Raw genomic sequence first — 23,533 nt, forward strand, 5'->3', positions numbered from 1 at the left:
TTCCCTGATGCTGTCATTTTGCTAGCTTAAAATCAACCCATACTTCTGTAAAAACATTAAATCTACAAAGATGGTAAAAGGGTATGTGATCACCCATTTCACAAGTACAACACAATAGCAGACTGACTTTAATCACACAGAATTCTTTAAAAATACTAATTCCTTAGACCCACACTACATCTACTGAATTAAATATATTTTAATTTTTTTCTTGAAAAACAAGCTTCTAAATTGATTTTGATGGTCATCAAATTTGAGAATCACTTTTGCAATCAAGTAAGAGTCAAAAGGTATGGCTTATATTCTACTCCTGGTTCTAATTATTTGGTTGTTTTATTTGGCTTCTTTGGTTCATCTGAAAAAAATTGAGTTAGGATAGACTCCTAAGGTCCTCTCAGCTCCAATAATTTATACAGATAGGTCTTGAAAGGAAGAGGAAATCAGGACACACATACACAGAAGACAATGTGAGACAGAGAGAGAAGATGACCATGTACAAGCTAATGCAGCCTCAAAAAAAAAAAAAAAAAAAACCAACTCTATTGACATCTTGATCAGGCTTAGCCTCCAAAATTCATGAGAAATAAATTTCTGTTGTTTAAGCCACTTAGTCTGTGGTATTGTAGCAGTCCTAGCAAACCAACTTAATGAATTGTATGGGATGCCTGGAAGTATGCAGAATTCTAAGCCTCTCTCAGACTTAGAGAGTTCATTTTTGGGGATTATTGATCCAGAAATCTGCCTTTTTATCATATACAAAAAAGTCTGTTCTGTACATCAAGTATGCGAACTATTTCTTTAAAATCTACTGTGATATCAAGTGACTCACTGATGCAAAGATTACAAAAGACCTATCAATCTGTCTTATATTCTAAAGGGCCTTACGATTAAGTCCAAATATTGATAAATAAGAGACTGAAGAACTCCAAACTGCAACAATCTTAAAATATTAAGGGTAAATTCTTGCATTTTATGAGAATAAAGGGCTTAATATAGAATACTTAAAAAAAACAGACTCCTGAAGATGATGAGGCAATGTCATTCACAGCAATAAAGTGAAAAAGAATGGATGAGGGACACAGAAACACTTGAGGGTCTGGCCAAGGAGGAGAATCTAAAAGAGGACCATCAACAAAGTGAGCTGGGACAAACAACAGAAAAAGAGCCACAAAAACTGCAGAAATTGAAACTGGCAGACAAAGACCATAAGATGCCCCTACAGTTTAAATAATAGACATTAGAAAAGTTCTGCAGGAGATAGAAAACTATAAAAGGTAATCTAGCAGGTTTTTTTTTTTTTTTTTTTAAAGAACTAAACAGAACTTCAAGGACTGAAAAATACAGCCAAAATTAAAAATGCAAAACAGATGGCCGTAACATAAAAAAATAGATGAAGTAAACTAGAATATGGGCAGAAGAAATGATGCAGAAATAAAGCATGAAGAGACAAAAAGAACTGGCCAATTCAGAAAAGAGGGTTTTAAACACAGAAGGCAGAAGTCCTCTTGTGTTTTTAAAAATATTTTATTTATTTATTTAACAGAGAAAGGGAGAGAGAGAGGTATCAAAAGCAGGCAGAGAGAGAGGGGGAGCAGGCTCTCCACTGAGCAGAGAGCCCGATGTGGGGCTCGATCCCAGGACCCTGAGATCATGCCTGCACTGAAGGCAGAGGCTTAACCCACTGGGCCACCAAGGTGCCCCAAGTCCTCTGTGTTTAATGAGAATCCCCCACAGAAGAGAATGGTTAAAGAGGCAATATACGAAGGAGAAGTATCGAGACTTTCTTAGAATTAACAAAAACCCAAATCTAGATTTAAAGAGCTGAATAAATCCCAAACAAGATTGATAAAAGAAATCCATATCTAGACATATAATAATTAAACTTTGTAAAATGAAAGCAGATAGGTATTTCTTTTAAAGCTGCAATGTTTAATTTGCCTGATGATTGACTCAATAGCAACAGGGGAAGTTTAAAGAGAGTAGATAAATATATCCAGTGAAAGATAATTAAAGCCAAATTAAAATTTTACACTCAGCAAAAGTATCTTTGCAGAATGAGGGCAAATTTATTTTCAGACAAAGAAATCATAAGCAAGTATGCCACCAGTGTACTTCCACAAAGTGAAATTCTAAAGCATTTCAGGTAGGAAGAAATTCAGCCCAGATGGTAAGCCTGAGATACAAAAGAAGAATAAAGAGCAAAGAAGGTGAAATATGTATATGGGTAAGTACAAACATTGACTTCATAAACAAAATAACACAATTAAAAGACATTTATGTAAATGAAAACAAAATTAAAGTAGTAACAGAAATAAAATACATGATCATTCCTAGCCAAACTAGGAATTAGAGTAGTTATTATAACAACAACTGTGTAAGAAATAATCCCCCAAATTTACTAACATAAACCATGCATGCTCATGGATTCTGTGGGTCAAGAATTTGGCAGGACAGAAAGGATGGTTTGTCTATGCTCCATTAAGCTTGGGAGTTGGAATCAGCTGAACGTGCTTAATCATGTTAGACACCTGATGTTGGCTGTAGGTTGGGGACCTCAGTTTCTCCATGTGGGTTACTTTAGGCTTCCTTGTGACATGATGTCTAGAATCCAAGGGTGAGCTTTCCATGAGGGAGAGCGCAAAGTAGAAGCCATATAGCCTTCTGTGACCTAACCTGAAAAATTGTAGTTACGTATGAGGCATTTTGTTGTATTAGTTAGGGCAATCATAAATTTTTGTTCAGGTTCAAAGGAGAGTGAAAATAGACGGTCTCTTATGAGGGTCTGAGGAGGTTGCAAGATTCTCGAAGAGCATGTGAGACTGGAAATATTGTTGTGGCCACTTTTGAAAACTGTCATCACCAAAGTAAAGATAATTAAAATTTCATCTGGTTTAACCCGAATGTGCAAACTGTAATACAGGGTAATCGTCAAAAGACAAAAGGCACTGAACTAGAAAAGAGAAAAAAAATGTGTATAGCTTAGGAAAAGAGAAACCATATCATGTATATTAAGAAAGAGTTTAACATAAAGAATTGGTTAAACAGGTTTGGGAAAATAGCAGCAAGGGACACAGCTATTAAAGGGAAGAGGGTGACCTTATTAGAACCTGGAAACCTAGAAGAGATACCCTGCAGAGTGCCAGAGAAAAGCTAGAGCCCAAGAACCTCTATTGAGAAAAAGAACCTCTATAGAGAAAAAGCCTCTACTGAGGTGATGCTGACAATGTCAGGAAGCAAATGGCAAGGGTAAAAATCTCTTTTCCCTTGTGCCAGCTTCCCAGTCCTCCTCTTTGTGCCATCTATTTATGGAACATAAAGGAAGCCAAATGGCAAAAGAGAAATGCAGTTTGCAAAGTTCCAGAATACGAAAGGGTATCTAGAGTTAAGATGTAATATTAGTAACCGGCGCATATGGAACAAAAAAAAACCTACAAAAATTTTTTTTAAAAGGCCAGAAAATAGAGACAAAGAATCATAGAACTGGCTAAACAAAAACAAACACAAACAAAACAAAAAACAAAAGAAAACCAAGAAAATCAAACCAAACCCCATAAAATAAAATGTCAGAACTAAACCTAAATACATCAGCAATTACATTAAATGTACATGGCCTAGGTGTTTCAGTTAAAAGGTAGAGATCATCAAACTGGGTTAAAAAGAACACCTAAAATCTAAACTCTATGTTTAGAAATGATGTAAGATAATGATTAGCCCAAACAAAAGAAAAATAAAAAGAGGCCCACAGGAGAGTTCCAGATTTGGGATTAAACACACATAATGAAATAATGCTTTTCATGTCCAGGTAAATAAAAGATTAAAAATTTTAGCAAGATAACTGGAAACTGCAAGAGTGACAAAATTTGCATATTTTTAATTAGAAACTGGAGAACTGAAAACACAATGGGCTAAGAATAACCAAGATACTCTTATAGAACAGTAAGTTGGGAGGACTTGTTCTGCCCAATATAAAAAACAATACATCAGTTACAGTGATGAAAATACCAGACTAGTACAGGGATAGGAAAAAGAAACAAAAATTCAGAGATAAAAACATAAATAGATATATGACTTTGGCGGTAATGTAGAAGAGTGGCAATGCAAAAAAGAACATACTTCAGTAAAAGGACATATTTCATAATTCAATAAATAGTGGTGAGGCAGTCCAAGCATACACAAAATTAATTCCTCATGAACTGAAAACTGAAAATGTGAAAGGCAAAGCTAACGCCTTTAGAAGACAATATACAGGGAAGTACATTCATGACCTTGGATAGAGTACAATATTTTAGGCAACTCACAAAATACACTAACCTTAAAACAAGAGCGATACCTTTTAGCACCTAACTATTGAGAAACTCTTTTTAGCAAAGAACATCATAAAGAGGGGGAAGGGCAAGTCAGAACGGGAGAAGGTATTTGGAAATGTATAGCTAACTAAAAACAGGATTTATAAAGCAACGAGGAAAAAGACTAAAGACTAACACAACAGAAAAAGGGGAAAAACAACTGAGAAGACACTTTGCAAAAAAAGAAAGTATAAGTGGCCAAAAAACTTAGAAAAAGGTGCTCAATTTCACTCAATACCTTGCAGTTAGGGAAATACAGAGTAAAACTTCAATGACATACAACTGCATGTGCACCAGATTCACAGAATTAAAAAAAAAATCTGTTAAAACCAGTGTCAAGCAAGGTGTGGACATACAGGCTATCTCTACTGCTAAGGCAGTACTCTGTTATTGTCCAGTAAAATTAAAGATGTGAATACCTACGACCAAGTAATTCCATTCCTAGGTATATTACCTCAGTTGCATTAGGAAATACATACAATATGTTCAATGAAGAACTGTGATTGCCCCAAAGTAAAAACATCCCATAGTCAATACAATGAATAAATAAGTTGTGGTATATTAATGTAAAAGTAAACTATATAATGATGGATAAAGTGTGACTATGAGCAACAATACAGATGATTCTCATGTTGAAGAAAGCAGCAGGCACACACACACACAAAAATACAGTCTGATTCCATTTACATCAAGTTCAGAAACCAACAAAAAGTAAACTATATTAGTAAAGTACATGACAGGTGGTTAACATTATAAATAAAAACAAAGAATTATCACAAAAGTTAAGATAGTGCTATTGCTAGAGAATATGTGTAGGGAAGCTGGTGGCGACTGAGAAGGGACTACAAGGTACATTTCTGGGCTGCTGCCAATGTCCTATTAATTTGACAGGTGGTTATACAACCCTTACTTTAAAATTAATTCTTAAACTGTGTATTTATATTCTATATACTCTTTTGTATATTTCTCAAGTTAAAAAAACAAAGTTAAGAGATGGCAAGATAAAAATGAACACTAACAATTACCTATTAATTACTCTAATCCCCATGATTTCAACTTCCTCACTTCGGTTTGGATTTGTTGAAAATAAAATAGTTAAACCCATACCTACTGACTGTATATAAAATGATTATTTACTTACAATCACAATGAATTTTTGTCATTTTAATTTTTGTTCATTAAAATTGAATTATTAGGTCAAGAGATTTCTCCTTGGGGCGCCTGGGTGGCTCAGTGGGTTAAAGCCTCTGCCTTTAGCTCAGGTCATGATCCCAGGGTCCTGGGATCGAGCCCCGCATTGGGCTGAATGCTCTGTGGAGAGCCTGCTTCTTCCTCTCTCTCTCTCTCTCTCTCTCTGCCTACTTGTGATCTCTGTCTGTCAAATAAATAAATAAAATCTTAAAAAAAAAAAAAACGAGATTTCTCCTTAAGATCTCAGAAGAATCATTTTCTTTCTTCATTTTACTAATTATAAATTATTAAAAAAGTGGACTCTAAACATTGCTGACTTTTATGCCTTGTCACTGGCAGCACCAGGTAGTGTTATAATAGACAAAAAATAAAAATGAAGATATATATCTATTTCTAAGTTCTAGCTTTGGGACAATTTAGAGGAAATTACTGACAAATGTCAACAAAGTTTTGACTCTAAAAAGGATTATACTTTAAGGGTGCCTGGTTGGCTCAGTCGGTATAGCATGTGACTCTTGGTCTCAGAGTTGTGAGTTCAAGCCCCACACTGGATGTGAAGCCTGAAAATAAAATAAAAAAAAATACCCCCCCCCCAAATATATATGGTTTTACACAGTCACCATTTTTCAATTGTTTTAACAGAATTTCTAGAAGCACTTTTAAGTAATGTTCCTCTATCCTCAGTGACTGTTACATCTGCATGATTGCAAAACTTGAAAATCAGAAAACACCAAAGAAACATTACCCACAAAATGAACAGCAAAGTTGGAATCTCTGGAGTCAACCATGGAATAGGATTTACAAAGATACTGTCAAATTTCTTAATTTATTTTTAATAAGTAAAAAATCACTCAGTGGTACCATACAAAATCAAATAATTTTTGCACCTAGTATTTTCACCAAAAGTGATCTCATGGTACAGAAATAAAACATAATGAAAAAAAAAAACCGTCATTAACTTCACACCTGGCTTTCAAGCTTAGTAGAACTGAACAGAGATTATTGATGGCAATTACCATTACCTACTGGGGGGAAAAAAAGGCAATGATAAAATGGTTTCAGGTGTAATGACAAAATAAAGTTAATCCTTGTTGGTTTTGTCTATTAAAGCACAGATCACTATAAATAAGAACTGATAGCATGGTTCCAAATTTACTTTTGAAAAGGTATGGAGATTTAGATAAAATATAAGCAAGCTATTAGATCATAGTTGAGGGTTACTGAATGGGTACCTGGAAAACATCAGTTACTATCGTACAAAGCAAAGTGAAAATGGGGAAAAGGCTTCTTACAGAAAAGTCCTTTTATTATTGCTAGCATCAAGAGTTCCAAGACACAGAACCCTGATGTTCCTGAATTCAATTTTAAGTAATTTTAAACATTATACCTGAATAAACATTATTTATTTCAAGAGTATCCATTTCCTTTAAGTTCATCCCGTCCATCTATCCTTGCCTCCAATGCAGAGTATCTTTTTTTTTTTTAAATTCATACAAATTCACCTTCCACTCCCAAATAGAATTTTCCCAATTGGATTATACTTTTACAAAAGAATGAAACAATACAGTTGGTTGACAAAGTAATTTCAACTATTTATAAATGAAATAAAAGGGAAGTTAAGTAGGGAGTATAAAAAGATACCAAACAGGAGTAATACTGATGTAAATCTAGTCTTGAGTTTATCAAAGTACCTATTAATGGCCTCAACAGATCAGACTAAAAGCAGCTAGAGGGAAGTGACTTCCTGTGGTTACAAAATGCCAGTAGCTTTAGAATGCACGACAGCCTTAGAAATAAAATACTTGCTGTTTTTACCAAATTTACAGTGTTGAGTACATTTTACATCATTTTAATGAAAGCATTTGTATGAATTTTCTGTAATATTTCCTACCAGAAAACAGATAGTTTCTATCAATAAAGACCTAAAAAAATAAATTTTTATCTTTGTCAACTCCCTTTCTGGGAATGCAGAATAAAATAAATGTTTCCCTTTAAAATAATTTTATTTTTCTATCCATTAGGTTGCTGGAAGAAAAAAAATCAAGACTCAACTAGTAATGATTTCTTTTAATTTCTAGTTCTCATCTACTTCTAAGGACACTCCCTTTACAAAACCTTTTAGTCTTATATACTATGACAATCAGGTTTAGAGTTCCGAATAAATAAAACAGCCACATTAGAAGGCATACTGAAGAATCAAATGATTAGCCACATTTAGCTGTTCACATTCATGGATCCTCTAAGAAGGTTGTCAGAGTTCATATAATACTGTTAACATTTAATACAAGTTAACATGTGTCATCTGACCTACTGCTCATGGGTTACAACACTGATGCTATCAACAGAGATCCTGATTTTTGGGAGATAGTGATATTAACAAACGCCAGTTAAATTAGCAGGACAGTAAACTATAACTGTATGTACAATTTAAAATGGCTGCTCTTCATTTACTGCTACCATCTCTTCTCTTCTCAATGGTGTTAAACTCAAAAGCCTAATTTTAAGAGGTGCGGGGTGCCAAACACTACTTGTGTAGAAAAATTGGGTCTCAAATAGTGAACAACAAAATTCACAAAAGATTAAACTTTTTGGATAGTTGCATTTGTTACTTTCAATTTCTTGATCTTTTATCTCTTCTGGTGATGGATACATACTTTTTTCCTTTTTTTTATTCAGAGATGTTAATACACACATTTTTTCTAAGCATTATAAAACGTCAGTCCAGTTCAAAATTGCTTGTGATCATATCCACATATGAAGCACTAGCAAGTACAGATTATATTCCAAAATGCTTTAAAATGCTTCACTGTAGTTTTCTACTGATGTTTCCCTTAAATTAAAGCTTCATCAGAGAGAAATCCATAGTATTATGAATTGATTCCTGAATTAAATGCAATCTTTCCAAAATCAAGTAGTCCCGGAGTAAATTTACGACAACTTCTGTTAATCAGCGTCATGACTAAAATAGTATCTTACTGGAGGTCCAGGCAAATCTTCATCTCCATCAGTGTCTGGAGCAAATGATACAGTAAGATCCACATATTTCTTTTCAGTAGAAGGTTTCACAAGTTTATGCATTCTAAGAAAGATAATCAACGACAAATAATTTGGTAAATTCTATAAAATGAGAGATTTGCTGTTTAATGTTGCCCAGAGATTCCAGACCTGTGTGCCTAGACTTTATATTTATTTTTAAATCTAATAATCCACCTGCTTTCATATATTATAATTTTTCTTTACTAAAAGCTCTAAACTCAAGACATTCATTTATCTAACAGTGAATCAGTCTGGACTACTAATAGTATTGGTAAAGGATACAGACCATTTGTTAAAAGACAATCCCCACCCACAAATCCAAAATGTAAGCAATGTTTTTTAAAAACAAATAATCCTCATATTCCTTAAAGTGTGGAGGCATCATAAATTCTTCTCAAGCATTTCTATGTAAAGAGTAAAAAGCAAACTAGATTGAAACCTTCAAATACAAGCTAATCACAGTGAAAGACATTAAGTTTTACCTTTCTCTTATATCCCATTCACTAAAAAACCACTTTGCTGTTGCTATTGTCACTGATACGGTCTTTTTTTTTTTTTTTTTTTAAAGATTTTATTTTATTTGCCAGAGAGAGAGACAGAGAGCGAGCAAGAGAGGGCACAAGCAGTGGGAGTGGTAGGCAGGAGGGAGAAGTAGACTCTGCTGGGCAGGGAGCCTGATGTGGGACTTGATCCCAGAACCCTGGGATCATGACCTGAGCTGAAGGCAGATACTTAACAGACTGAGCCACCCAGGCATCCCTGTCATTGACACTGCCTTAAATCAAGTTATTATCTGTATATCCTTAGGTTAGTAGATTAGCCTTGAGCCCACTGCCTCCTACCTCCAATCTACTCTGCTGCCAAGATCCTTCTAAAATGTAAATGTGATTTTACTTTCTTGCCTAATAATGTTATATATCATATGCCATGTACATATCTCATGGCAGGCTCTGAACTATGTGATTTATTTAAACCTCAATAATAGCTCTTCCCATTTTACAAAGAAATTCGTCCCATTTATAACTTGTTATTCTTTCTACCATTTATTCTTATCACCTCATTCTTAAGTTCTTCCAAAATACTGATTTCCCAAACAGATCATGTGTGCTCATTGTTAGCTGTATGCTTTTGCATAAACTGTTGGTTTTGCCTGATACCCTTTTTCAAAGGCAGCTCAAATGAAATCTACCTACAGGGAAGGTCTGAGTTAATAGTGCCTAAGGTAGTCTATAAAAACCTTTATTATATTAATTATTCAATTACATTTTAATGATTAACATGTCCCTTTGTCACAAGAGACTGTGAATTCCTTGAGGGTACAGGTTACTTGATAAAGATGTATCATGAAAAATATCAATAGGATTAATATTTATGGGCTACCTCTCAGTTGCAATTACACTACTAATCTTTACTATTATTTTAATGCTCAATAGTTATGGGCACAATCATTCCTATTTGTGGACAGAAAACTGAGTTTCAAAAAAGTTCAATAAGCTACTCAATGTGACAAAAGAAGTAGCTGGACATGTGAATCCAGATCTTTCTGAAGCCAAGCTCATCCAGCCACTTAGTGGGTACTTAGTAAATATCTGGTAAATGAAAAATACCATTCACAAAGTATATCATGCTGGAGATTCCAAATACTGGCCAAGTTATAAAGCACTATTGTGAATTACTTGCAACAAATTTTAAATTCCACTAATCAGTATGCTTCAGGACTGCACATTCCACTCTCATCTATGTACTATATAGGAAATACCATTATTTATGCAGCCAAGACATACTCAGGGATCCTAATGACAATAATATAAGATAAATTAGTGCCTTATTTTATGTAATAGCAATTTTGTTTTTTGAAAGTATAGATCATTAAGCCTGGATTATAGTAATTAAAAGGAATTAATCTCATTGATAACCATAGTTAAAATGTGCATATGTTAAAGTACCTATCATGCAGAGATTCATATGACAAATATTTTTATCCTAGTTTTTATTTATTTAATACAAGGTAACATGCGTCATCTGACTTACTGCTCATGGTTGTAACACTGATGCTATCAACAAAGATCCTGATTTTTAGGAGACAGTGCTATTAACAAACTGGTTAAATTAGCAGAGGTCAATCTATTTGATTTCCCAGTGTGCATCCACCTTATGTTTTAATCCTTGTGAATCTTCTGATATAAAGTTCAATACTTACGTTAACTTCAATCTTTTTGCATGACCCGGCATTATGGGAACATAAAGCATTTTGACTCCCTGTACCACCATCGTTGGTTCAATTCCATACTTCTCCTAAAAGTAAATGCCCAAAGAGAAACAATCAAAGCTATGTCCAGATATAAAAGGCTGGGTGACAATGTTTTACAACCAGTAAAAACACAGCAGACAAATTTCTGCTAAATATGATTTATAAAAACCTCCAACTGATGAACTAAGTAAATAAATGTCTCACTTTGACTGCATTAATGAAATCCAAGAGGGTGAAGTCTTCTTTACCATGTATAGTCCATCTGTCCCAAATTGTAAATGATATTCCATTTCTGTTGTAGAAAAATATTCAAAACAAAACATTTTAGTATTTTTCTCTTTAGTAGTAATAAAAAGCCCCAGAGGTCCATTATTTGTGATTTAGCTACATAATAACATAGGGGAAAAAGAAAAATACAACTTATTTCTCCATTACACTATACGAGGTAACCACTTTTATCTGTACACCTTATTGATCCTTCCAGTGTCTCACAATAAATCAGCATGTCTTAATAAGAGTTCTCTAATAGCTACATGGGTTTCACTGTGTGGATGTTCTAGTTCTCTATTACTGAACAGCTGGGTTGTTCCAATCTTTGGCTATGATAAACAATGCCAGAATGAATATCTTTATAAATATATCATTTGAGATGAATACAAATGTGTCTGCAAATCTGAAATATTACACTATATTTCTGTTATGGATTATACTATTCTATACTCCTATGAGTACTGAGGTATGAGGAGAGTGCTGTTTCACTCTTGCCAAGATAGGTATTTTTAAATTTTTGGTGGTTGTCAATTTAAAAGTGAAAAATGGAGGTCCAGGGGAACTGTTTTGCTCTGTCACATAATTTCTGGAACCAGATTCTCAATCTCATAACATTAGTCAGACTTTATAATGCCTTCTAACTCAACTGAATTAGGATAACAGATAAAACCGTAAGAAAGTACAATGCTAAATTATGTGGCAGATTAAATGCTGTGAGAGTTCTATAGCTAGTTTAGTCAGAAATGCTATCACAAAGCAAAAGTATAGAATTGGACCACTATCTTACTCCATACAAAAATTAACTCAAGGGGTTCCTGGCTAGCTTAGTTGGTAGAGCAAATGACTCTTGATCTTGGGGTTCTAAGTTTGAGCCCTACACTGGGTGTAGAGATTACTTAAAAATAAAATCTTAAAAAATAATTAACTCAAAATAGATTAAAGACCTGCATATAAGACCTGAAACTGTAAAGCTCCTAGAAGAAAACAAAAGGTGGTAATAAGCCTCTTGATGTCAGTCTTGGTGACAGTTTTTTCACATTTGGCACCAAAAGTAAAAGTAGACAAATGGGACTACATCAAACTAAAGAGCTTCTGCATAGCAAAGAAAACCATCAACAAAATGGAAAAGCAGACAAGGGGCGTCTGGGTGGCTCAGTCGGTTAGACATCTGCCTTTGAGTCAGGTCATGGTCCCAGGGTCCTGGAATCGAGCCCCACATCCAGCTCCCTGCTCAGTAGGGATCCTACTTCTCCCTCTCCCGTTTCCCCAGATTGCCCCCGCCTCTGTCAAATAAATAAATAAAATCTTAAAAAAAAGGGCAGATAAAAATGAACAGTGGTTAACTGTACAAACTAATAATCTTGTATAGAAGAAATCTAGAACTAGGCAAACCAGGGGTGTTTCATTTGTTTCATAAAGTTCCTAGTGATCCAGGCTTCTTGCACTCACTATTAGGAGGCAATTTTTCATGACATTTCTATATGTCATATGACAACTTTTATCTAGAAATATCTTTTCAGGGTGCCTGGGTGGCTCAATTGGTTAAGCAGCTGCCTTTAGCTTAGGTCATGATCCCAGGGTCCTGGGATTGAGTCCCATATAGGGTTCCCTACCCAGTGGGGAGTCTGCTTCTCTGCCCCATCCCCTGGCTCATGCTCTCTCTCTCTTTTAAATTTTTTATTTTTTTTTTAAAGATTTTATTTATTTATTTGACAGACAGAGATCACAAGCAGGTAGAGAGGCAGGCAGAGAGAGAGAGAGGAGGAAGCAGGCTCCCTGCTGAGCAGAGAGCCCGATGTGGGACTCGATCCCAGGGCCCTGATATCACGACCTGAGCCGAAGGCAGAGGCTTAACCCTCTAAGCCACCCAGGTGCCCTCTCTCTCTCTCTCTTTTTAAAGATTTTATTTATTACTTTCACAGAGAGAGAGATAGCCAGAGCAGGAACACAAGCAGGGGGAATGGGAGAGAGAGAAGCAGACTTCCCACTGAGCAGGGAGCCCAATGTGAAGCTTGATACCAGGACTCTGGGATCATGACGTGTGCTCAAGGCAGACACTTAACAACTGAGCCACCCAAGTGCTTGGCTCATGCTCTCTCTCTCTCGCAAAGAAATAAAATCTTTTTTTTTTTTTTTAAAGATTTTGTTTATTTATTTGATAGAGAGAGAGATCACAAGTAGGGAGAGAGGCAGGCAGAGAGAGAGGAGGAAGCAGGCTCCCCACTGAACAGAGAGCCTGATGTAGGGCTCGATCTCAGGACCCTGGGATCATGACCTGAGTCGAAGGCAGAGGCTTAACCCACTGAGCCATCCAGGCGCCCTACAAAGAAATAAAATCTTAAAAAAGAAAGGAAGGAAGAAAGAAAAACAAACCAAAAACAAACCAAACAAAAAATAGAAATACCTTTTCAAAGATGTTTTCAGAATAAACAGCCCTAAATGATGAAATAGTAACTCCCTAAAGGTCAGGAGCCAGTTTTGATTCCTGTGCAACATATGAAAGATAAGACCTATCTGCTGGGCAGCAACTGCTCAGATTTGCCAGCAGTCTTTGTATAAAATTGGTGTGTTCTTAAGCTCAGTATTCCTTAGCTGTGACACAGATCTGTTAGATCTATTGTATGTGCACTATCAACCTGGTTCCTCTGCATTATCCCCAGGGGACTTAGAGAGCAAGAGAAAATGATGCAAACACGAAGCTCATGTTACCTGCCATGCCAGAAGTAATGAACTGTCTGAATTAAAATAAAAAAAGGCAACCTATGGAATGGAAATAAATATTTGAAAATCATGTATCTGATAAGGGGTGAGTATCCAAAATATATAAAGAACTTGGAGATATACAGATGGCCAACAGGCACATGAAAAGGTGCTCAACATCACTAAACATCAGGGAAATGCAAATCAAAATCATAATGAGGTATCACCTAACACTTGCTAGTACAGCTAGTAGTAAAGAAATAATAAGTGCTGGCAATAGTACAGAGGTTCCTTAAAATATTAAAAACAGAATTACCATACAATCCAGCAATTCTACCTCTGGGTATTTATCCAAAGAAAATGAAAGCAACAATTCCAAAACATATCAGTACCCCCATGTTCACTGAAGCATTATTTACAGTAGCTAAGATACTGATACAGAAAAAACGTAAGTAAGTGTCCATCAATGGGTGAATGGATAAAGAAAACGTGATACACACACACACACACACACACACACACACACACACACACACACACAAATTCGGCCACAAAAGAAGAAATCTTGTTATCTGTAACAATGTTAGCATTATGCCAAGTGAAATAAGTCAAAAAGAAAAAGATAAGTAACTGTATGATCTCACTTGTATGTGGAATCTTAAAAAAAAAAAAAAAACCCTGAAACTGAGCTCACAGATACAGACAACAGATTGGTAACTGCCAGAAGTGGGGCCGGGGAGTAAGCAAAATGGGTGAAAAGAGTCAAATAGTCCAAGCTTCCAGTTTATAAAATTAATCATGGGTATGTAATATGCAGCATGGTGACTACAGTTCATAATACTATACTGCACAGTTAAAAGTTGCTAAGAGAGCAGATCTTAAAAAGAATTTATTACAAAGAAAAAAAGAAGCTAACTATGTATGGTAATGATGTTAACTGGCTTTACTGTTGTGATCATTTCATAGTACATACAGGTACTTAATCATTGTGTTGCACACTTGAAACTAACCTAATGCCTATCAATTATTTTAATTAATTTAATTTAATTTTTGTCAATTAATTAAAAAAAGATGCTTCGTGAAGATGGGATTGAAGTGATAGTCTTGAAGTGATGGCAAGGATCACTTCATATATATATATATATATGAAAGGGAGAGGTGAAACTACAATTTTTTCCTTTAAGAAGGTAAAAATTTTATTTTTCATTATGCAAGAGAAAAAGAACTTCACACATACCTGATTTCAGTTCTTTTTACTTCAGATGTCTCTGTAAACACTATAATTGGAATGGCTAAGTTAAGGAAACAATTTTTGTAAGCTTCAAATGGATAGTCACCAGCTACTTTGATCATCTCCAAAGCAACCTAGATAAAAGAAGGTGATCTGATTATTTAAGGAGCCTAAACCTATTCATGACTTTTCTAAATTGTTCTCAAGCATTTCTTTATAAAGAATAAAAGCAGCTAATGGATTGAAATAATAGGAATTTTGTATAAACCTGTCCACTTTTAGCCTATCTTATACTTTCAAACTTTTCACCTGTTCTACATGGGGTGAGCAAAGTTACTTAAATAATTATTTTGATCATGTAATCTTCCTGTTTTGAAAGATACCAGAATTCAAGAAATACAACAGTCTAAAATCACTTAATATAAGGGCAGATAATTACACAGCTTCCAACTCTAACACTACAGTACAGCAAAACAGCTAGAGTCAGCCTAAAGGTTTTGAATCATTAAGAAAATATTAAATTGTAAGAAATATTAATCACTAACAGGAATTATATTTTTTAAGCCAAAGAACTAAAATCTAATACAATCAAAGAGCAACCATTCGAGCAGTTCATCTTATTTAAGAAAAATATAGTTATCTGCTTTCAATGGAGGATACAAGAATGACTAAAAGGATTACTGCTTATAAGAAAAATTGTACTCTGCCTTCACACAGGTTAATTTTTAAGTTAAAATATCTATATAGCTGTAAAAATTCAATATGTGAATTATCGAATCTTCAGAAATTTCTTGAAATTTAAAATCAATATGGATCCCTCCTTCTCTAAGACCTCTACGGGACTTGCTAGGTTGGTACAATGGGGAAAACTGGTAAGACACAAATGAAAAAGAAGTATTTCCATTCAAAGAAAAATAAACTCACCAAGCCAGAAACTGCAGCAGTAGATGTTGCAATAGCAGGTATAATTTTACCAGCTATGCGTTTCGTTTTGAAACGGTCAGCTGGTTCAATGCTATACATTTTGGCACGAAGGTTTGATGCAGCTGTAATGAAATCTATGTGTCCATTATGATCATCATCTTTTTCAAATGAAAGCACTGCCATCTGAAGATCACCTGATCATAACAACCAGAAAAATAAAGTTTTGTAGTAATTTGTAAAGATTTTATTGGTAAAAAGCAATGTGGATTCATTACTCTTAAATATTCCTTTATGTTTTTAAATGACTGAAATATATTAGAAAAATCCAGGAAAATGAAGTTATTGAAGGATATGAAAATGATGGTTCTGAAATCACTAAATCAGAGAAGTTTCTATATTAAAAAATTCTTTCTAAAACACAGAAAACAAGAAAGCTATGTACCACATCTGCTATTAAACTCTTTATGAATAAAAAAGGTTAATGTTGGGTAGTGTTCTAAAGTTGATTCCATAAATAGTCTGAAACATTTTGCCTCTGATAACTAAGTACAGGCTCAGTTAGTCTAATAAAAGTATGTATCTATTTGAAATATTTCTAGATTAGTGGTTCTCAAAAATCATTCTGTAGATAGGTGTAGTTTCATATGTTATGAAATGAGAAAGTCAGAAATGGAAATTTTTAAAGAATTGTAATGCTTAAATTAACATATATTTTATTTACAAAATAAATAGTTGGTTAACCTAGGTTCTTTTTTCCTGAATTTTACTGGTTTGTGCATAAATATCCCGAAAGTCTGGAAACTGCTGATTTATGTAATAAAAGATGGTAAGCAGGTCTAAAAATGAGCAAATGGTGCTGTTTTTAAGGAATCCAAGTTTGGTTTCCTTCAGTTTAAAACCATTTAACAAGGATGTATACAGGTCACGTTGTATTCCCTGTATGTAACTATGGAGACTAATAAGCCAAAAGAACTCTGTCTATGGTTTTTTATTCTAAAGTGCCTTCACTGGGTCTAAGTGTTAGTCTATATAGGAACTCCATTTTTTTGCTCATTATGCTGGCCATGAGTTAAAAAGGAATCACACAGTAGACTCTTAAGGACTAAACCGATCAGAACAATGACAATAAAGCAGACTACATTTCAGCAATTGAGGGTAGGGCAAGGGTGAAAAAAATAATGAATTTAGTCACAGTTAAAGATGAAGTGACTTTCCTATGATCACGAAATCAACTAACATCATTATTATTATAATAGTTATTATTTAGTCCCCAAAGCTTTTGGGTATAGAGTTTATTGAAAATAAAAACTCCCTCCAGGTCAAAGCATTTTTATAAAGATTTCCCCTTACTTGAGGTAGCTTTATTAGATGAAATAGCCTTTTCTAGTTGGAAAACAGCATTCCTCTCATCTTCACTGCTAATAGGAACATGCTCTGGTTTCCTTGCAGTTTCATCTGTCTGAACAACCTTTAAATACATGGACATATATTCATTAATGTTATCATATCCTGTACCTAAGTTTGATTAGCCTGTTTTATCAAATCAGTCATACAGAGAAGATATTCCTTTTATCCAGTTTAACCACATCATTATTTTTTTACATATGTTTTTAAATCACTGAAATACACGAGAAAAATTCAGGAAAATGAAGTTATTGAAAGATATGAAAACAATGGCTTTAAGATCACTAAATCAGGGTGTGGAGCCTAATACAGGGCTCCAACTTACAATGGTGAGATCAAGACCTGAGTCTAGACTAAGAGTCAGACACTTAATGACTGAGTCAACCAGGTGTCCATAATTTAAACACATTATTAATCATTATGGTCCAATTTATTTTACACCTTCCATTGTTAAATAATATTGTTATTTAAATATTTGTTTTATTATCTATCTCCTCACACTGACATGTAAATTAGAAGAGGGATCATTACCTTGTTCACTGAGAGAACTTCAATATATTTAAAACAAACTTGCTTGTGTTAAAATATTCACTGAGGGGCGCCTGGGGTGGCTCAGTCATTAAGTGTCTGCCTCTGGCTCAGGTCATGATCCCAGAGTCCTGGGATCGAGTCCCGCATCGGGCTCCTTGCTCTGCGGAAAGCCTGCTTCCCCCTCTCCCACTCCCCCTGCTTGTGTTCCTTCTCTCACTCTATCAAATTAATAAATAAAATCTTTAAAAATAAAATAAAGTAAAATAAAATATTCACTGAATAGCTTGTAAGATCTGCATTCATACAGATCTCTTTTAAAATTCCACAGTAGAATACAGTTAATATTAATGAGCAGTCTTCAATTCTGACAAATGTACCTCAAACCAAACTGCATAGCTCTAACTAGTACAGAGCTGTTTTCTATCTCCAAAGAAATCCATAAAATATATATGATAGGCATCCTTTAAATATTTATTGATTGCTTACAAGAAGCTGTTTCCTAAAGAATATGTCTTCCTTCACATAGATGCATACTCAGAGCAGCACATCTAAGTAACCTATCTTTTTAAAGATTATTTATTTATTTATGTGACAGACAGAGATCACAAGTAGGCAGAGAGAGGGGGAAGCAGGCGCCTCACTGAGCAGAGAGCCCGATGCGGGGCTGGATTCTAGGACTCTGGGATCATTACCCAGGACGAAGGCAGAGGGTTTAACCTAGTAAGCCACCCAGGTGCCCCTAAGTAACCTATCTTTAAGAAATTACTTATTTGACATTCTACAAGGGCACTAATTAAAAATACTATTTCTTTGTATAGTACACATTCAACTTGTGTTTTTACAGATTAAGTATTCTTATGAGTATTTAAGAAATAGTAAAGAGTCAAGGAAGCAGAAACTTTTATCTGCCAGAATGTCTAGTTGACATTTTTGGCACCTGTTAACTAACAGTGCTAGACTCTGAAGTTTCAGTGTGAGTTGCTTCAGGGAGTTGTGAAAAACTCATAATTCATTTTAAAACTAAAACCGTAGCTAAATTGCTCAGGCTAATTTATTACCCCAAAACTCTGATAGAGAAAGAAGCAATTCAGGCCACAAAACACTGAAGAGCAATAAAAATTAGTAAAGTTATTCATACATGTTTCTTTGGCTTCTGTCTAGCAGTTCTGTCTACTAGGAACATGTGGTAGGAAACTTTTTAAAAAAATATTTGAATATAGTTAATACACAATGTTACATTACTTTCAGGTGTACAACATAGTGATTCAATTTCTCCATAAATTATGTTATGCTCACAAGTACAGCTACCATCTGTCACGATACAATGCTAGTACAGTATCACTGACTGTATTCCCTATGCTATCTTCTATTCCCTTGGTTTATTCATTCCATAATTGGAAACTCCTTAATATAGGAACTCTGTTTACTTTTCTGTTTAATTCTTGATAAGCTACAAGTCATGAACATTTCATTCAGCACACCCATTTACTTGTACAATATCAAACAGCTACAAATTTTCCTTTTCCCTAAAATAACAGTGCAAGTGGAAGACTGCACACACCAGCTTCTGCTTGAATTTTATAGGGAAGCAATCATTATTCCATATTTCTCAATACAGCTAGAGGGTAAGGGGAACAAAAGATTGTTTTGTACATGATTTTTAAAGTGTATGAAAAAGGCATATAATAAGCATGTGAACAAGAAAAATACTTAATATTTTAAAACTTTCCTATATTTATCCTGCCTAAATTTCATGTTCTATCTTTATTAATACCCCTTACCTCTTTTTCCTTCCAATATACTTGCCCAGCAAAACCCCAACCTTCGTTCTATCCAATTTTCCAGCTATTCTAAAGCAGCACCCAGACATTTAAATTCCTTTTTTTCCCAGCCACATTTAGCGTAATACATTAAGTGGATTAATATTAAGTGGATTCTCACTGCTGTCTCAAAATTGTACTCTATCTTCTAGCAAGTAACTTTCCCACCCCCTGGAGCAATTATTTCACACATTTTTTTCCCTCTGTTCAAATTCCTTCCTTTAACTTCACGTCCTCATCATGTGGAGTATTTAAGCATGCTTCTTACTTCAACTAAGCAAATAATCTTTTTTCTTTTACAATCCAACTCTAATCCCTTTCAAATCCTGTCAGGACTATTACAACATATACCAGAATCCAATCCCTTATCACAAATTACCTGTTACCTACTACTTCATTCAAAACACCACCATCTTTTGCCCATAACTGAGCTTTCCAAGCTTCCCCTCTTGTGTCCTATATGATCATTCTTAACGCAACAACGAGTCATCCTTTTATTGTTATTTTATTTTTAAATTTTTAAAAAAAGATTTTATTTGATGGGAGAGACACAGTGAGAGAGGGAACACAGGAAGGGGGAGTGAGAAAGTCAGAAGCAGGCTTCCCACGGAGCAGGGAGCCTGATGTGGGGCTTGCTCCCAGTACCCTGGGGATCATGACCTGAACTGAAGGCAGACGCTTAATGACTGAGCCACCCAGGTGCCCCCAGTCATCCTTCTAAATATAAGCCAGACTGCGTACTCTGCTTAAAATCATACTGGCTTATCTCACAATAAAACATTAAGTACTTATCATAACCCCAAGTATCTCACTTATCTCACTATCTACCATTCTTCTTACATATTCTCCCTCAGAAAAATTCTGGCCTTCTAAGTCTTCCAAGGCCTTTCTCTGAACTTGTTCCTGCTTTTATTTCACCACATAATAGCATGCCTCACTCCATCACTTCCTTCAAACTTCTGCCCGAATGGTATTATATCAGAGAGGCTTTCCTCTTTAGCCCAACATAAAATGACACCAGCTGCATAACTCTTTATTTCTTTTCCTTGTTTTATTTTTAGTCCTTAGCACTATGCCCATAGTGTAATATTATATAATAGCATTTCTTTTCAACAGTCCATCTCTGGCCCAGTAGACTATAACTTCCATAAGAACAAGACTTTTGTTGTGTTCGATGTGGGATTCTGCAGGTTTAGAATGGGACCTGATACAATTAAAAGTTCAGTAACTATTTGCTGAGTGAATAAATTTCTAAACATACCTTGTTAGAAGGTCTGAATTCTTGAATCTTTACTTCAGAAAGAATATTCAAGAGGGCATCTGCTGATAAGTCCTGTTTTTTTTAAAGAGTAATTTTATGAACAAACACTTTTAAAAATTCTGAATTCTAAAGCTAAATGCTAAAAAGGTCATTTAGCATACAAAACTATTTGGATGATTTATCATCAGACTATTTAGACCACATCCACTTGTGACATTAGCCCTTATTCTACAAAATACCATTCATAAAGGGTGGGAGGCAGGGGTGATGTATATGAAAAATTACTTACTAGTCAACAAACCTGAAATCTTAGTTCTTCCCATAGATTTTTTAAAAAGTGGTTTAAGGGCTGGTTGTATCAGACTGAGTGCTCTGTGATCAGGGACTATTTTGTCATTGTTTTACAAAGTTTCCTGAACAAAGTTACACTGAATAAATAAAATATGTACGTAAACGGAATTCATACCTTTGGAAGCAGAAAAATATTTAAATGGTTCAAGATGAACCTAGATGAATTCAAGACTATCAGATCTATATTCATTATTAAGCTGCTTAGGAAAAACTGAGACATACTGCTTTTGAAGTCACCTACACTCATCACAAAACTGCCACAAATATTTTTATTCTTTTTACAAAAAGAATACCAGACTGAATGGCACTATTTTAACCAGACATTTATAGTATATTTTATCATCATACTCCAAAAAGGATTAATTTACGGTAGGCATTTTTATCTGGGTCCAAAACTGCCAGTGTTAATTACGGCTCTGGTTCTTACTTCCCCATTCAGCCTATCTAAAAGGATAGCAATTAATTTGGCTCTATTTTGTATCTGTAAGAAAAAAATCACGAATGCACGTCTGCCTCTCAATTAAAACTGTATTAGACCATTTAGATGTTAGTCAATAAAGATGATGTCTAAGGAAATAGGTAAGATAAGGGTTAAGAAATGTCGATATGGGATAGCACTTTAAATTTCTTGAAATCTGAAGATGTAAGTTATTATCACTAAATAAATCAAAGAAATGTTAACAAAGAGAATCTCTAAGGAATATTTAAAAATTATTATGAAATCCTTCACATTCCGTTTTCGGAATTCTGATTCTTGTAACATAAAAACATATTTTGATGATGTAATTAGCTGGTAGGTCATTGAATTTTTATCTGGTTTTGTATCACTTCCTAGAGCTTTAAGGTTATCTTACCTCTTCTGTAAGTGGAATGCAATAGACTGCAGCATATAGTTTTGCAGCATTCAGAAGAAAACTGAAGTGCCTTTTGAAATTAAAAAGTAAGGCAAAGTGTGAATGTACAGTTTCAAAGATGTTTAATTCACCAAAAACTACAGCCTTTGAAATGTTTAAGAAAAGTAATCACAGAACTTTTGATACAGGAATATTTAAAAGTTAGGCAATGAACTTCTGGCTTAGACAAAGAAATTATAGAACCTATAAGAAACATTAGGTATTTATCCTTCTAAGTACAGATATTTAGGAAATGATTGTGACTGGCTGGGGAGAGGAGTGGCAAAAAGGAGAAAAATTAGACTAGTGAAAGAAAATTCATTTTAATTCATAAAAAATTAGAAATTTGGTTTTAAAAAGCATACATTAGGTTCAAATTAAGCAAATGAAGTTTGTTTAGAAACACAAGTAAGGTAAGCTTTACAGAAGAAGCAGTCAGGATAAGGTGACTGGAAGCCTAACATAAATATCACATAAGAAAACTAAATGGGAGTTATTTGTTGATAGGAAGGAGAGTGTTTAAGTGGAAAACAAACATATAAGTATGGGTGTGTGTGTGTGTGAATGTACAAAAATGTCCATCTAAACATTAACTACTTTGAAAATTAATTTGAGATAATTTAGGGAGACATTTAGTAGTAACAATATTTCCCCCCATTTAACAAAAGTTTCTTAAATACTGGCTTCATTTAATAGGAAAACATTTGTTGTCATTTTATGGTTTTTGCTTATGGATAAAGCCAGAGAGGTAATACTTTGGTTTCATTTAAGATAAAAATAATGATATTATTTTACAATTTAAACAAACAGATTCATGTATGTGTGGGGAAGAGGACTGTGGCTGGCTTTGTTGGCCAGATGAATACACTAATTCTTAAGAGTAACAGGGATGCAATAATTTAACATTGCCAGAGCCTGAGGTTTTCACCCTGCAATGTAAACTGGTAAGACAGTTAAATTTACAATAAAGGAGGCATATAAGACTAGATACAAATACTTACAAAGGCTCATTTAAATCAAATTTTATTGGAGAAGGGGGCCTCTTTGGTGATTGCCAAAACAAACCTAACAAAAGATACAAATATTATTTTCATTATAGGGACCTACTAATAAATTATATTAAACATTCTTCTCAACACTTGGTCATACTTACTGCCATCTTTTAATCGTGTGTCTAGAGGAAAACAGTGAAGAAGCTGAAGAGCCTAAAGAAAAAACAATCAATTATAAAAATCGCTACTTAGTATTATCTGAGGGAAAAAAAAATCAAAATGCATAAAAAGATACACAGTGAAGCCTCTAGCTACCTTTGTACTCTATGTTA

General features: G+C 34.5%; 1 protein-coding gene across 3 annotated transcripts in view; it reads right to left on the reverse strand.

Annotated features, from left to right (window-relative positions):
- Positions 1–7,537: 7,537 nt before the first annotated feature.
- Positions 7,538–23,533, reverse strand: part of UBA6 (ubiquitin like modifier activating enzyme 6) — an 83,974-nt gene continuing 67,978 nt past the window's right edge. For all 3 annotated transcript variants that reach the window (XM_032334460.1, XM_032334461.1, XM_032334462.1), the window contains 10 exons: positions 23,363–23,414; positions 23,211–23,274; positions 22,171–22,240; positions 20,966–21,037; positions 17,300–17,417; positions 15,950–16,143; positions 15,032–15,159; positions 11,029–11,116; positions 10,774–10,868; positions 7,538–8,616 (listed from right to left, as the gene is read on the reverse strand). In XM_032334460.1, the coding sequence (XP_032190351.1) occupies positions 8,481–8,616; positions 10,774–10,868; positions 11,029–11,116; positions 15,032–15,159; positions 15,950–16,143; positions 17,300–17,417; positions 20,966–21,037; positions 22,171–22,240; positions 23,211–23,274; positions 23,363–23,414 (1,017 nt within the window). In that variant the 3' untranslated portion in view covers positions 7,538–8,480. The remainder of the gene's footprint in view (positions 8,617–10,773; positions 10,869–11,028; positions 11,117–15,031; positions 15,160–15,949; positions 16,144–17,299; positions 17,418–20,965; positions 21,038–22,170; positions 22,241–23,210; positions 23,275–23,362; positions 23,415–23,533) is intronic.

The sequence above is a fragment of the Mustela erminea genome, chromosome 2 (genome assembly GCF_009829155.1).
Source record: "Mustela erminea isolate mMusErm1 chromosome 2, mMusErm1.Pri, whole genome shotgun sequence".
NCBI lineage: Eukaryota > Metazoa > Chordata > Mammalia > Carnivora > Mustelidae > Mustela > Mustela erminea.